The sequence below is a fragment of the Aythya ferina genome, assembly GCF_964211825.1.
Source record: "Aythya ferina genome assembly, chromosome: 2".
NCBI lineage: Eukaryota > Metazoa > Chordata > Aves > Anseriformes > Anatidae > Aythya > Aythya ferina.
The window spans coordinates 37,032,283-37,048,752 of record NC_140297.1 but is presented as its reverse complement, the minus strand read 5'-3'; the positions used below and the strand labels follow the sequence as shown (position 1 = coordinate 37,048,752).

Here is a 16,470-nt window from a genome sequence, read left to right as displayed (position 1 = left end):
TTCTCCCATGCTTTCCGAGCTTCTGCTCATGCATATGAAGCATCTCCCATAGATTCTCTTTGCTTATTCTCCCTCATTCTTAATGCCTGAAGGATTCAAACCTGAATGTGTGCTCCAATTGCAATCTCATCAATGCAGAACAGATTTGAAGCAGTGCTTCCCAAGCCATGCTACAGCTGATTCAACACATTTTCTGCAAAATGACAATGGCATTTTTGATATGTAAAAAATGAGCTGCAGTGTTTGGGGGACTTCAACTATCAACATGGCATTCCTGGTTGCAGGGGTCAAAATTCAGCTTCAGGAAGAAAAGGACTCAAAGGACTGGACACATAAGACATAACAATTAATTTTTGACTTTTTTATTATTATTACTTTTAATTTTGTTGTTCTGCTTTGAAAGAGAATTCCTGCTGTTTCTGCAATATACTGGAGAACAGTACATCAGATGCATTGTCAGTAAAATTATAGGGATCTTATGCTCATTAAGGATATAGACTCTTTGGTAAATTGCTGTCATTTTTCACTTTCATTGAGTTACTTCTGTGATGCTGTTTATTCAGACTGCAGCAGTTCTTGCTGTCCTAGTTGTTCTGCTGCTGCAGCCTGGCATTTGTATGCAGCACCTGCACTACTTTCCTGGTAAGCTCCATAGTAAAGTGAAATTCTTCCCAATAGCAATATTTCCACAGTTCTGGATGGCAATTTTCCTCCAAACCAGCAACTGTCCTGCTGCCTGTGTTCCTTCACCTCCTTAAGATCAACAGGCTGCTTAGGAGAGCTGGAGGGGTTAGGGAACTAGAAAGGAAATTTCAGGAATGGCAAGGGGAATTTCACACCCTCTTTCCCTCTCAAAAACAGCAGAAATTGTGTGTCTAAAATGTATATGATTTTTCAAAAAACTGTAGAAGAATTTTGTAAAGCTCAGTCATGAGCAATAGAAGCACTATTTGGCCTCTGAAATAAGTGAAAGATTTTAACCTAAGTGGTCACTTGTTACTTGCAGAAGGTTTTTAATCCTAAAGGGTGCTGTTTGTAACTCCCTGAAAAGACTGTGATTCATTTCTGAACATTCTGGCTACTCGCACGAGTAATTCCACAATTCATTTTATGGAGAACATAAAGCAGTCACACAGTGAAAGGGGAAGGATTTTAAAGAGAGATGAGTTCACATTTTGTTCTGTCTCCAAGAGAGTTTTTTTTTTTTTTTTTCTGTTACTTTTCTTCATTTAAATGTTTTTCATTTAAAATACAAGCTATTGAAACATATCTTGCTGCTCTGTGAAAAATAAACCCCACACAGTTCCAAGACATTTAAACAGACGTACCGACATGGGCTGGTCACTCGCCAATGCAAGAAGCTCCTTCTGGAGAGGAGCAGCAAAAGAGAGAAAAAGCAAGTTACAACAGGAGCTAGAGAATGCTAATTTTAGTCAGTGTAAATAGCAATAATTGGCAGGATGTGTTTCCCAGATGTGTTTAGATCTACTGGAAATCCACAACTAAGACTGTATGTCCAAAAAACAAGGTGCACTTTGATCTCGTGTGGCCCATAGTAGCACATGGGCATCACCGTGTAGCTGGGACAAGAAATGACTCAGAGAGGGAAGGAGATGGTGCCTATACCTACCCTGAAAAGGATTGTCATTCTTTTTATTTTTTTCTTTTTATTTTTTTTTCTTTTACCATCTGGTGATTCATGATTTGGGCACTCAGGTTGAAAACTGTTTTAAAGGGACTGAATTTTCATGGGGCAGCTCATCTATTCCTGAAAGCCAGAACTGACAGGAGAGAGGCAGGATTTAGTATTTCTGCCTGCTCTGCCAGTTCTCTGCCTCTCAACGTTAAGTTCAGGATTATTTTCTACTGCCTTTTAATTTCCCTTGGAAATATCCCATCCATTTACTGTGAAGCTGTGTTTCCTACCTACCCTGCAAAACTCAGCAGACCACAGGTGACACTCTGAGTCTGCACAGGAACAGCTTTATCTCTGTGTTCTCCTCCAGCTCTCCCTCTTCACTCACCCTCCTTTTACACTCAGTATTTACATTATGAAGCCATTTTGTAGGGGCACGGCCTGCTTCTGTGGAAAGTTTGGTCACATGGCATTCTTTCTTTCTTTCTTTCTTTCTTTCTTTCCTTTTTTTTTTTTTTTTTTTTTGAAAGTGCAGTGCTTCATTGTCTCCAACCCCAAAGCCTGCCTGCTAAACCTGCTCCAGTTTTTGACACTGCAGGTGAACCAAAACATGCATTTTCAGTAGCTCGTAGCAAAGTGGCGGCAGCAGCAGCCACGGTCTTTGCTCCATGGTAATTGGCAGCTTCCAGCTTCCCAAACATACCGTCCTCTCCCTACCCTTTCAAGAAGTTGGTCAATGAATAATGGCTTTGCTATGGCAGGTGTGTGAATTTAATCCCCAGGGAATATTCTGCTTAAAGGAACAATTTCAAAACTAGCTCTTACGATTTCAGGTGGTGGCACTGCCGTGAGTCACAAACTGATTGGAAATTCAGTTGCAGAGGTGGAGCTTGGAAACAGGGACAGGGTTTTAAAGAGGAAAGTTCAGCTGGACTCAGCCATGGCTACAAAACTGTCTATTTTCCTACAAAATGAAGTACTTTCTACCTGGCAGCCAGATATTCCATTAGTAAACACTTGGTATTTTCTTAATTCAAAGCACAACAAGTTAAAATAATGTCAAAATTTATTGCAGCAGAGACATGGATGGTAGAGAAAACCATATTCACAAAATCCACTTTTTCTTTGCCTGTTGCCAGGGAAAATTTCTTTAACCATTTACACTTTCAGCAGTGAAGTCTCATTCTAAACAAAAGGTAGTACAGTGTTTGCTACTTTGTAGCTCTTGGCAAATTCATGTTTATAAAGCAGCACTTTGAGTTCTTCAGATAATGAATGGTATTACATGGATGGGAAAATGTGATTGATCTTTATTTAGTTTGGATTTCTCTATAATCATAGGGAAAAAAACTTTTCTCAGGCCTCTTGAACACACAGGCTTAGAATATTAATTCATTTAGGTTTACAATATCTTGTAAACTCTTAGTTCTTTGAAGTCATGTTTTATTCTCAGAGATTCATCTAAGACTGTGAACTCTAATGTGTCTCAGCCCCACAGTTAAGTTTAAGCATATTTTATTTTTTAAGACGGTGCATATTAATTTATTGTTAAACCAGACTGATGGGTAGCAAGACCTTGATCTCAAAGTAACCATTTGACTTTCATAGAGATATAACCTCTTAAACTATCACAAGTTCTGGCGCCAAGATTCTGCCGTGACCTGTGTTATGAAAATAATATAGTCTGTGGCAATATAACTGTACTGAGTTACTACTGATAGTCTGATAGAGCGTAGATAACAAGCACATCATGTCATTATAGCTCCCCAGCAATATATTAGCAATAGTATTATAGACTGCTTGTATACTTTTTATGGGAATCCCATAAGATAGAGCATATCTTCCAGCACTGTCTGATGCATGAACTTCATTTCTGTGTATTTGCCTGTCAAGCAATCAGATTTATGGTGCCCAGCAGGGAATCAGAGCAATCACACTGGATCTGAGCAAAGGTCCATCCAGGCCAGTAGCTGGCCTCTGGTGGCAGTCAGTAACAGGCATTTAGGAAGGGAGTGTAAGAATGAAGCAAGTGCACAGTCAAATATGTACCATTTTAAAATGTATACAGTGGTTGCTGCACATCAACTTAGAGTATTGGTTTGACCACAGTTGTATGGTCCAGTGGTGCCATAATCTGAGAAGCACAATAAAGCACTCCACATGTCTGCTGATAATCGTCCGTTTTCCAGAAGTAGCAAGAAATCTAGATTTTTCTGCATATAAAAAGCTGGAAGACCTCACAGTTCGACCATGGTTGAGGTCAGCAGGAGCTACTGGTATACTCACTGAATATCAGATATCAATATTACAATCAAGAAACCTTTTCTGTCCTTAGCAGCTTTTCTCAGTGGAGAAATTAAATGTCCTTTCATGTACCCGCCAAGGATCAGGATCATCTTTAGTGCACTATTACTTAACACCCCAATAAAGGATTTGTTAACAAGCTCTGAGTCATGCTCATAAGGCATATAACAATAAAACAGAGGATGAGTGCCAGCCCTGCCCGTGGTTCGTTACGGGGCTATTTTCCCTGGCTGTACCAAACCAGGCTGCTTGCCCATCCATGAGCATACAGCGTGCATAAGTATTTACACCCCAAACTGCTTTATAATGGATGCCACTTCTGAAGACATATTGTCATGTCTTTTTCTTTGTGGGAAGGTTACCCTGCTGTGTTTTTAAAGATCCCAGAGCATGGTATGTCCTACTCCTCAGCTCCTTCAGTTTCCACTCTCCGAACCTTTTAGCCCTGGCAGCACTTGTAGTTCAAACCCATCAGCAATAACGGCAAGTGCATGAAGAAGGAGCTCTGGGTGGGGGGAAAGGGAATTTTCCCTGCAGATTTCTGGCTCCCACCTTCAGGTGCCATTTCCCAAAGCAGACTGTCAAGCGGGTATTCACTGTGTGCAGCATGTCATCACTTTCTGCAGAGCTGGCAGCGTGCGTGAATACTGTGTGGGACACATTTCCCAGATTTTCTAAGCCAGCAAAAAGCAGATCTACTTAGCAAATAAAAGTCAACTCCTCTCACATGTGAAGATGGGAAAGAGAAAAGCCTTATAGAAAATGCAGGATTTGGAGAGAATGAGAGTGAAGTACCTTTCACCCCAGCCTGACAAGCTCCATAAAGCTGAACAGAGGACAGCAGCAACCACGTGATGGGAATGAAGTTATGAGGGAAGGCGACTGAGCAGAGATTAAAAACTGTTTTGGTGCCCACTGAGATTGCTCCGGGACCAAGACAAAACAAGGCTGATATATTGAACTGGAGAGAGGACTATGTGCTACTTCTTAACACTCTCACTCCTTCACTTTGGCAAGGTGAAATGTTCATTTTAATGCCTCAAGCACTCAGACATACTTTTGCAGAAGATCAGATTAACTCTGTCTCCCTGGAATCTAACAAAATCATAGACCTGGCTTACTCATGATTTAGTTATACACAGTACTCTTAAATTTAAGCTAAATTAACTTATTCGTACAATATGCTATTAGTTGTCGATAATATGTAGGAGATAACTGTAGAAAACTTGTGAAACCTTTGGACTTTGTCAGGCTGCCAGTGTCAAGAGGAAGGCCTGCAAACAGAAAAATTGACAGCTACACTTCCGCTCCTAATGATTAAAACATTCTATCTAATGTAATTAAAAGTCTGATTAAAAACTCTTGGGATACCATCATTGTGCTTCCTTTCACAGTACCAATATATAGTTTCAGCATGTCCTTCCAAACCTTGAAGGGAAAGGGAAAGTCATAACTGATGTATCAAAGAGCAGAACCTTCAAGTGTTAAGGAAATCTTAAATCCTCTGAACAAGATCACTCATGGCAGGACTGGAATCAATAACGGTGGCTATTGTCAGTGGCCAACAAATACAGCTTGTAAAATGCCTGTTTTCAAACTGGTATTAGGATGAGAAAAAACTTCTGTGAGCAGTACATTGAGCCTGGGATTCGCAATTCATAGAAGTTAAAACCTCAGCAGCTCCTTGACCTCCTTGCTGTCAGTTGGTCGTGCAGCTATTGCAAATAGCTGCTGCTCTAGAGGAAGTTGTAGGTCCCCAAATCTTGGAAATACTCTTTCCTCTCTCCCTGTTTTTCTTCCTAAGAAGCTATTGTTCCATCTCAGAAAATTATCAATGTCAAGGAATTTTATATATATAAACAAAGAACTACAAAATGGTCAGCTTTCCACAGTCAGAGTTGTAGAGGTAATATTCCACTCTTCCCACAGATTAGACTTTTACTAAGACACACTAGATCATTTTAACATTACGCCTTAAGTGGTATAAAAATACTTCCACCAGTTGGTAAATTTAAAATCTGGAATCATTAAAAACAGTCCAGGAGTGGTAAAAGCTGTCACCTACTGCAAAAGAAAAGCCCCTGGAGCTGAAGGGGAATCTCCTTTAGGAAGGAGGCTGAGGATGCAAGCTCCTCCCAAAGGATGTGGGTGAAAAGCTGTGCACAGCAGCCCCTCCCATCAGCAGGTAGGCCATTTTCTATTGCTCTGTAATTGTGAATATTTTATTGTTTGAACATTGGACAGTTTAACTGCTATAAAACCAGAGTGTTATGTCACCCTGCGTGCATGTAGAGATGGCTTTTTTTTTTTTTTTTTGAGTATGGCAAGACATTTTAAAGATACCTTACGCTCTGCTACAGGCACAGGAGCTCCTGCCAAGCACTTGTTCACCCCTAGGCACAGAAAGCCATCCCTTCTGCTCCTGCAGCTCCCATGCAGAGGAATTCCAAAGCATTTGGCGAATATTTTCTGCGTAGAAATGAGAACATGACGTGAAAAGTACAGCCACAGTTAGATAAGAGATAGCAAAAAGACAGCTCATTGTAGCAATTGCAAAAGGTGCCTCCTGGGTCTGAACTGCAGAGAAATCAGCACTGACGAATGCAGACAAATGGGTGACATTGGGCTTTTGTGTAAAGGGTCCTTGCTCTGGTGTGGATGAAATGCATGACTTTTGGCCTGCTAGAAAAGCCCAGATTCACTAAGGACCTTTGGTGTTTGGACTCCGTTCTGGGCTGTGGACTCCTCAAAGCTCAGCTCCTGAGCTCTGGTAGAAGTCTTGATTTTTACAGGGTGACACCAAATGTTCATTTAGGCTTGTATCCCTGTCAGTAACTGATAGCAAATTCTTCTTCTGGATTATTCTTCTGAACAGGACAGACACAGGACACTTCCTCTGTTATGCTCTTCTGACAAGAGGTCAAAGCTTTTTGGATGAGAAATTCCTATCTGGAGGGTTGCATCTTTGTGTTAATAGCTCTTGATGGACTTTTCTCATTGGAATTTGCCTTATTGTTTTTGAGGCCCTTCAACAGCATCAATATACCTAGCCTGGGATATAAAGCACTTACCAAGGAAGGTGGCTACCTCAATCCAGTTTCCCTCATGCCTGAGCAGGCTCACCTTCAGGGCAGTTACCTGAGGGTGCAAATCTTCCCGGTCTGTTAGATGGGCAGGTTTCTCCAACTGCCTGATAAAGCAAAGCATCTTCATCCTCAGGCATATTTTTAATAGCCTCTGGACAGAGACACAGCAAAGATGAAGTGGTGAGGCACTGGAACAGGTTGCCCAGAGAAGCTGTGGATGCCCCATCCCTGGAGGTGTTCAAGGCCAGGTTGGATGGAGCTTTGGCCAACCTGATCTAGTGGGTGGCATCCCTGCCCATGGCAGGGGGTTGGAGTTGGATGGTCTTTAAGGTTTCTTCCAACCTGAGCCATTCTATGATTCTATGATCCCCCTCCATAAATTTAACTAGGTAATGTAGAAGCTTTATTTTACCACATTAAAATGGCTCTCCTTCAAGTTCTTACCTGAGTCCAGCCTTCAGTGAACCACACCCCTTCTCAAATCTGTTAAACCTGTCCAGATGATAACATTACTGCACAGCTCAAACGCAGATGAAAGCAGCTGGGGGAGCCGTCACAGCAAGAGGCAGCAGCGATGCTGCTCCCATAAGCCAAAGCTCAAATAGCTTTGATTTGGCAAAGAAGATTTACGAAGATGTGCTCCTCCAGCACCCCTGTGACATTAACTCCTCGGGTAGTAGCTTTTCTTTCCATTGTGCTGTTTGAGCAAGCCCTGTTTCTTCCTGAGGGCTCTAGGAGAGGTGTGACAGAATTAGTCTTCTCACGTTGAAGGCCACACGACCTGTACAGAGGCTCTCCAGCCAATGCTACAACCCCCAAGCAAGATGGGAAAGGTGACATTTTCAAAATGCTTCCTGCATGTAACAGTGCGTGTTGATTTGCACAGGTCCACGCCTAAATGCAAATCCTTCGCACATTCCTGTAGGTAACATCTTACACACTGATACCAAAGGCATGTATGGATGCCAAACATGTTCTGAAAACACCACGTTTGCTAGGGTACACTGGGCATTCATTGCGCAAAAGTGCCCAGTCTAGAGAAGTTCAATTCGTAGTTAATTCCCCCTAAATGGCTGACACTTCCTGATAGCGCTTCTAGAAATTGTTATGGAGCATGTAAATGTCAGAAAGAACCAGCAAAGCCATGGCAAGCGACCTTTTCCCCAGCCCTGGGAGCAAGCTGTGGGTATTTGGGTATTTGCAGTGACAGTTCAGACCTACAAGCGAGTTAAAATTGTTTTGCTCTTTTCTGCTCTGGATGGGCAGCTTTGGAAAGGTGTTGTATGACTGCTGCTTGACATGGGCATTTGTTGAAGCAAACTTTTTTTTTTTTTTTTTCAAAAGATCTTGAATAGCTCTTAATTAAATGGGTTTTGTATTGTGCTAGGTGAGGGTGTGCCCCATCCTGGCTGGCAAAGCTGAACAGGGAAAGGCCAAAGCAGTAACCGACACCGAAACACAGGGAGGGAGCAGGGGCTCTGCACACCTCAGGACTTAAAACCGTCCTCAAACTTTGGTCTTGTCCTCAGCACACACAAAAAGTGAGAAGGGGGATTTCAAAGGGATTTATAAAGAAGCTGTTTAGAAGTAAAAGCTGATCTAGAGGATAAGAACAAAAGAACAATGGCCACGCCGAAATGTTATACTGGTCTGAACTGGAGCCATTTCACTGAGAGATTCTGTAAGGAATAATTTTGAGTCAAGACTGGAAAAGATCAAATAGCAGCTGGAAAGCACGAATATACTGGGGAGGAGGAGAGAAAGGAGCTATATTGCTTCAGCACAAACAGCTGAAAATATAAGTAAAAAGTGCTTTTGATATTACACAGCCCTTTTTTATCATTAACTCTGTTTACCCATGTAAATAAAGCAGAAATTTACCTTTTAAAATTCTTATCTTTGTACAATTTCGATAGTTTTGTGTAACTACGCTCCTTTCTCTAAGAGGTTTCCCAGAAGTGTAGATCCACAGAGGTATCGAGACACCATTGAAGCAGGTGGAATTGGACACCTCAATGCTTTTGTCAATATGACCTTTTGGCCACGCTGGAAATCTGCAGCTAGGTGAGGGAAGATACACCCTAACACAACTACACTGGTTTAAATACACAGCTTAGGTTATAGGGAAATTATTTTTCCCATTGTGTACTGGAATGTCGATGCCACAAATACAACTTTAATTCCTTGAAACTTCTGCCTGTCTCTTCAGTTCTGTTTAACATCCCAGGCATGGTTTACAATGCACAACTTCAGCAACTGTCCTCAAGGTAGCTGCTTTGTAATGACGTGTAAGTTTATTTAAGTGTTTATTTAAACTCCCATGTGTCTGGAGGTTCCTCTGAGGGATGCAAATCTTTAGCCCATTTGAACCTCTTGCTACCACTTAACACAGCTTGGTTCTCTGAGGAAGTCTTCACAAGGTCTAATTTCTGGTCTCAGAGCAGATTCTTCATTCAGTTCACATGGTTAGTCACAAGCTTTACTTCAGCCCTATATCCTGAATTCCCTACCCTTAAAGAAGAAATGATGCATGCTTATTTTCAGGTATGTGAAAGGATCAGTTTTCAGCATTGAGCTCACATCTCCAGAACTCGCCTCAACTGCAAAGTATTGTTACTAACTTGAGGTTAGGTTTAGGCAGAGAAGGGTCACAAGAATATCTTCAGACTTTTTGTAAATGTTTTGCAGGGGACACAGGCACATTTCTATTTCGGCATAATAAGAATAAAAAACAAAACAAAACAAAAAACAACTAGAGAGGTAATACATGGTAAGCAAGTCATTAGAAAGATAACTATGGTAAATTATTATAGCAGGAAAATAAAAACGTGAACTAAGGAAGAATAACTGTGCAAAAGAATAAAAGATTGTACTTCAAATGCTGCAACTGATCATTTAAAATCTGACCTCAGCTTTTCAGAGCTTATGCGATCTCAATCGTGGTCAATGTCTGTTATTCTAATGTGATTCCCCACTTTCTCACTGCTTTCCATTTCAGAATCAATTCAGCAGATGCTAATTAACACCTGCGATGGCTAATGTATTGCCTGGAGACATATTCATATATATCACTAGCCAGTTGAGAACTGAGCCAGGAACAAACCATAGCTTTCTGACCTTGCAGGAAGAATTAAACCATCTTTAAAAGCTCAGTGTAATGTCTAGGTGTTGGCTTGTCTCTCCCTAAAAGAGAGTACCAGTGCAAAATGCTGTCCTAGTGTATTCTGTACTTGTGCTGATTTCGTAAATTCTACTTCTCTAGCTGCTTTAGGAGCAAGCAAGGACATTGCCATAGTGTTTGTATGCCAAGAAAAGAATCCCAAAAAAGAGAAACCAGAAAATATGGCTCCTGTAGGTTTTTCTCCTCCTCCTCCTCTTTGCAGTGGTCTGCAGCATTTTGAGGAAGCAATGTTGGAAAGATTCCCCTTCTACACTTATGCCATGTTGCCAGTCCTGTACCTAAGGATGCTAAACAGGCAAACCAAGACTGATTTTTGGAAACTTCTATCACTACAGATGCACATGCAGATAAATTCAACCAAGGATGTGCAGACTGTGTTTCTCAGTTAGCTGTGTTTCCAGAATCAATACCAAGGCTCAGTTCTGCTTTTGATCATAAAGCTGAGTGGGAAGGTGCCCAGAAGCACATGCAGAAATGGATCTACTATATATTTTCTTTTTCCCTTGGCTGCTGAACTGCTGCCCACTCTTCTGTCACCAAGCAGCACTTGTGGGCTCAGTTTTGTTTATCTGTTTTAGAAGTTACAGGCTGAGTATGAAACAAAGACCTGGAAAATAAAACGCACTGAAGCCAGCAGGGCAAAGAAAAAATGTAAGCCACTGAAGTACAAGGGTGCACAGTACCTCTAATTTTTCATTTCAACAGACAAACATAGGTGTGGTTCTCGTTCACAGTAACACAGAAGATCATGCATTTAACCTCCTTAGTGTAGAAGGATAATAACATCAATAACCACAATAAACAGCAATTTTGCACGAGGGGAATGGCCTGAGGCATTGCAAAGAGGCAGCAGAAGGTTCCCGGCACAGAGGCTTGCACCTGAGAATCAGTGTGTCTCCTCGCCTTCCAAAGCATACGATAGTCTGGTAACTAATACCCTGAAAAACATTCTAATTCATTTACTCATATGAAACATGACATTTAGCTCTGACGAAGATTACTCACTGGAGTAAATTTTTCATTTAAAATCAGGCCTCGCAGCTATTATAGAAAGTCGTTTGCTATCCCCCAAACACATGTTATCTGATGTTATATGGCTTTATCTAGATCAAATGAGCATTAAATCAAATTCTTAAGCTGCAGCTGCTAATCAATATGCTTTAGGTGAAGACTACATCCAAATATTTTTTCTTGGAGCTATTTGTAAATTTCAGATGTCTTTAAGGCTAAAATAGACAAACTACTTCACTACTTCTGGTATGTATTAAACAGCAACTTTATTCCTTCTGTTTTATTCTGAAAAGAAAAATCAAAGCCAGCAGGTCTTCCATCCTATTTACAATAAATTAGCAATGAAGGGGAAACGTTTGTTTTTCAAAATAGTGTAATTATATGGTCTCAAATATCATCCTATAGTTCACTCTCTCCCACCCCAGTTTTAAAAAGACACCTTAGAAAATACCAGGCTTGGGCTTTTTTTGTTTAGCCCTACCAAATATGATCCCAAAAGGCTACAAAATGAGCTTTCAGTTTGTACCCGGACTTGAAGCAGCTTTTCTCCCAATTAGGTATCAGATGTTTGTGCTAAAGTACACACGGGCTTTGAAGTGAAACATCCAGATGTACCGTCCAGGCCAAGGCTGTGAGTTCTGTCCTTCAGATCTTAGCCCTCATGTGAGGTTATTTTAACAGACAAGAGGTTTTATATCTCAAATATAATATTAATCATGGTTTACACTGCAGTGAAGACAAAACTTTTATAAATAAGTCAGTAAAGACCTCACATAGACTTCTCCATTCTTTCAGTTCAGTTTAAGTCCTTGCCTGACCTAACATCTGAGGTTGAAGCTCTTGAGGCTTTCAAAGCATTTATTCCAGCATTTAATCCAGCATTTCCAATTTAGGATCATTTTCTGCAGGTGCTGCAGCAGGCTTCCTGCTCCCTATAATCTTCGTTGAGTACCAGACTGACCAGCCTACAATAGCAAGGAATGATTCACCAGGCAGCTAGTCAAAGCTTTATTTTTAGTTTTGGCAAGAGCAAGAATAAGTAGGTATATGCTTTGCAAGTTTATTTGAAAAGTTCACTCTCATTATGAAATATTTAGTTTTGCCCCAAAACTGCAACCCTTAGCAATATTTGGAATAATATTAAGAAAATTGCACTACAACTGACATAGATTGAACCTCATCTGCTTATTTGTCTTTATTTTGTAAATATGCTAATCTTTGGTTTTAGAAACAAACAGCAGCTACTTTCTCAGTTGCCCCATTTCCTAAACCTACTTTCTGATGCATTATCTTTATAAAGAAGATGAGGAAAATACCTATGTTGAGGATGCCAGATGAAGAAAATAACTGTATGAAGAATGCCAACAGCCTTTTAATAATTCAGTGCATAGAACTGCACTATTGTTATAACTGAACAAGTATTCTCCAATAAAAAAGAAAGCTCAACCTTTCTTTACTTCAAGGATTAAAAAAATAATTCAGATGCTCCACAAAATGGACTATTTCTCTGCACCAGCTTAATTCATTTACATGTGTATACATTGCTTAAAGTTTCACCTGAGGCTCAGGCTGAGAAACAAAAGGACTATTTCTGCCAAACAAGTAGGTCGTGGCCAACGGGGCTTCTCATGCCTAGCTGGCGAACACGGGTCAGCACTGACCCAAAGATATTGCTGCATGGCCATTGCACAGAGGGCGTGGAAAGTGAGACAAGGCAGTCAGCCAGTTTTCTCATGGATCTAGTTTTTCAGTAGCTGCTATCAAATTCATTGAAGCAAGGATTTGACTGAGCAGGAAGATAGAGTTACTTCTCCTTCCCACAGCTCAAGGTCATGATAAAGATGGAGGATGCCTGCTACCAAATCATTTTATCTGTATTTATTCACTTCATATTCTGACCAAATTTCCAAGCTTTAAGTACCAATCATTAGGCTTTAAGATATGACTAATATTTAGTCACATATTAACCTGCATTGATATTGAATCTTAACAGCAACCATTGAACATCATACCAGAGTTCTCCTCAAATAATACCATAATTTGTAGATAGCTTGTGCCTAGATAAAGACTTTCAACCAGTGAACCTGGGAACCTTTTTCCAAGAGACAAACAGAGTTCACTGTAGAAACAGGTAGCTTAGAGTTACAGAGGAATGGATACACTATATTTTCACAGCAGCGTAGGGATTAAAAACTCTGGAAAACATCTGCATGAATTTTACAAAACACTGATCTGTTAACCCCCCTGGGCTAACTGATCCTGAAGTAAGTTTTTTTTATTGTCAGTCTCTCAGTTCCCAGCTTTTAAACTTTCCTTCATTTCTCTCACATCCCTTCACACGTGATGGGGCTTGTTCCACTTGCTTCTTCTTCACAGAAGGCTTTCAGGTGCCCCTTTACTGAAGAGGTTCCAGGCAAGAAAAGCGTCTCTGAGGAGAAACAGCAGTGGTCTTCAAGAGCTCCCCCACTCATTGCTCTCTGCTTTGTCAGCACGTAGTCAGGAACACAAAAGGCAGTCCAAAACCAATCAGTGCTTTGTAGCTTGACTAAATGAAAGGGAAAAGCGCAGGTCTGCACATTGGGTGGAAAAAAAAAAAAAAGAAGCTTTTACAGAAATACATTTATGATGATACAATCCCTTCGTCCTTGGATTTAGGTGTCTGAAGAAGTAGCTGAGTGAAGGATTGTTAACTAAGGCAGCTAGGTTATCTCAGTTTATTGCACAGGAGCTTTCATTACATACTATTATACACCGCGAACCACAGGACACTCGCCCTCTATCTGCTACATCATCTCGTTGACTGTCAGTGACTATTTTAACCCATGTTTTCGGTCAGAATTCATCTCTTTTTTTTCCTTTCGGGTCACTTTTTATTATGAACTGACCTTAAATAATTAATTACAGCCAAACAAAATCATAACCACATCATACTTGATACCTAGGAAATGATTTTCAGTCCCTGCCATTATGTAATATCTTGTATCACATTCAAAAAAGGCTAAAACCATTTCAACAATATCAAGTATATTGCAAATTCATTTAAAAATAAATAAGGCAGTTGTAGCTACATCTTCTACTGTCAAGAAATGTGTAATTGCTCAGTATTTTTAGCTGAGTTTGCTCTGTAAGGCACAACACCAGTGCAAATCTGGCTGATAGTTTACTGTGTCCAAAACCCCAGGAGCTGCAGGAAGGGGCAGCTAGCTGCCCAAGTTAAAGTTTGTGATCTTGCTAGCAAAAAATAAATCTTGGGAATCTTTAACCTTGCTTCAGGAGCCTTGATCATAGTAAACATTAAAGAACACTTCCAGCGGTGCCAAAGCCTGTTTCCACGTTTGGAGCACAACCCTGCCCATGCTCTCTCTCCAGAGCTGGTCTTGTCTCCCAGGAGAGTATTTGCATCTTATCACCCGTTTTCTTCATCGTTGTTTCACTACGCCAGTTATCACCAATTATACAAAAACCATGCATTCCCTGGGTACACAGCGGGAATTGTTAGACAATAACCAGCCTCTCTCTGTAACAGAACTACGGGAGATTAACCTCTGAAACACCTGCTTATCATTAAGAGAGGAAAACATGGTAGAATCCTGCCTTTTGCATATTAAAATGCAATGTGTGGCATGGGAGAACCCAGGCACCTGTGGCTCCCAGCGCCTCTCTGATGAGTCCCACAGCACAAGGAGGGCTCCTTCGCCGGCGTGCCTGCTTCCAGCAGGGCAGAAGCACGACTGCTACAGAGCTGTGGCACCGCTGGAAGGTTCTCGGCCCCGAAACGAAGTCCTTCCTTCGAAAGGCAGCGTGTGAAGAGTCTCTCGGACGGAGAGCGGGGAGAAGCTGGCCCGCAGGCGTGAGCAGGGAAGCGTTGGCTCACGGAGGGGCCCGGGGAAGGCACAGAGACCCCAGGATAGCACCTTTTGAGCCTGCCCACCACAGTACCCGCAGCGGGGCGTTCATCATCACCATGAAGACAATCACATCGTCCCTCGATGCCGAGGCTTGCTCCTCGCGGCGGTCGTGCGGCTCCTCTCGCTGTCCGGGGCCCCCCCGCAGCCTCCGCTGGGCGCCGAGGAGCCCCCGCGAGGGGGGCGAGGAGCGGGGCGAAGCGGCGGGGCGAGCCCCCCGCCGTGGCTACTGGCCCCCGGGGGCGGCGCGGCCGGGCTCGCCGCCGTTGAAGACCTGGGGGCTGTCGGCCAGCAGCGAGGTGCGAGCCTTGCGCGTCTCCTTGAAGCGCCCCGAGTGCGAGACGCGGAGGCTCCGCCGGGCTCCGCCGCCAGCCCCGGCCCCGGCCGCAGCCCCCGGGGGCTCCCCGCTGCCGAAGGGGGGCGTCGCTCCCTCCCGAGGGCCGGGGGCGGCGGAGGGAGGCTGCGGGGAGGGGGCGGCCGCCGCTTCCTTGTGCTTCTTCTTGCCGCCGGTCAGCGACTTCCACCAGTGCCCCGCCGAGCTGCCGCCCTTAGCGGCGGGGGCGGCGGCGGTGGCCGCGGCGCTGTCCGCCATCTCGGCGCTGCCTCTGCGGAGGGAGGGCGAGCGTCAGGGCGCTAAGTGGGATGCCCCAATTTTGCCTTTTCCCCTATTCCCGTCCCTTAACCCGGCCCGGACGGGGTCGGGGGTCTCCCTGCTGCCGCCCCCTCGCCCTCGCAGGGGGTCCCGGGGGGCGAGCGAGGGCGGCGACACTGACCTGCGGCAGCGCTGTGCTCGTCCCCGGGGAAGCGCGGCCGCCCCTGCCGCCGCACGCCCCTAGGGCTCCATGGCAGGCGGCTCTGCGGCGTGGCGACAGGCGGCGACAGGCGGCGGCCGGCCCGGGGCTGGCCCCGGTGGGCGGGCGGGCAGGTGTGGGAGGAGCGGCGGCACCGGCGGCCGCGCTCACCTGGACGGCTGCTGAGGCCCAGCCCGCGGGCGGGGGGCAGCCCTCGGGTTTTTAGGAAAACAAAACGCCTTTTTTTTTATTCCCGTTCAGCCGCAGAGAAGGAGTGAGATGTGCCTGCACCGCGCTGAAAGCGGCGATTTGTTTGGAGAAGCAAAACTCCTAAAATTCATGCGGTTCCTAGCACCCACCAGCTGCGCGCTCCGTTATTCGAGGCTGCCTGTGGTGGAGTTGGTGGGAGCAGAGGTGTTTCGGCCTCCTCCCCTTTGCAGTTCACCTCCTGCTGCTTGTTGCTTCCCTGAAAGCCCGTAAAGGTAAGCCTTGGGTAAGGAAGCATGCACGCACACACACTTCACAGAATCACAGAATCACAGAATTTTCTAGGTTG

At 43.5% G+C, this 16,470-nt stretch overlaps 1 protein-coding gene across 1 annotated transcript; it reads right to left on the bottom strand.

Annotated features, from left to right (window-relative positions):
• Positions 1-11,467: 11,467 nt before the first annotated feature.
• On the bottom strand, positions 11,468-16,016 carry PRR15 (proline rich 15). The gene is made up of 2 exons (XM_084510362.1): positions 15,897-16,016; positions 11,468-15,728 (listed from the first exon to the last, which is right to left on the bottom strand). The coding sequence occupies exon 2, from the start codon at positions 15,713-15,715 to the stop codon at positions 15,350-15,352; it is 366 nt and encodes a 121-aa protein (XP_084366488.1). The 5' UTR covers positions 15,716-15,728; positions 15,897-16,016; the 3' UTR covers positions 11,468-15,349.
• Positions 16,017-16,470: the final 454 nt, after the last annotated feature.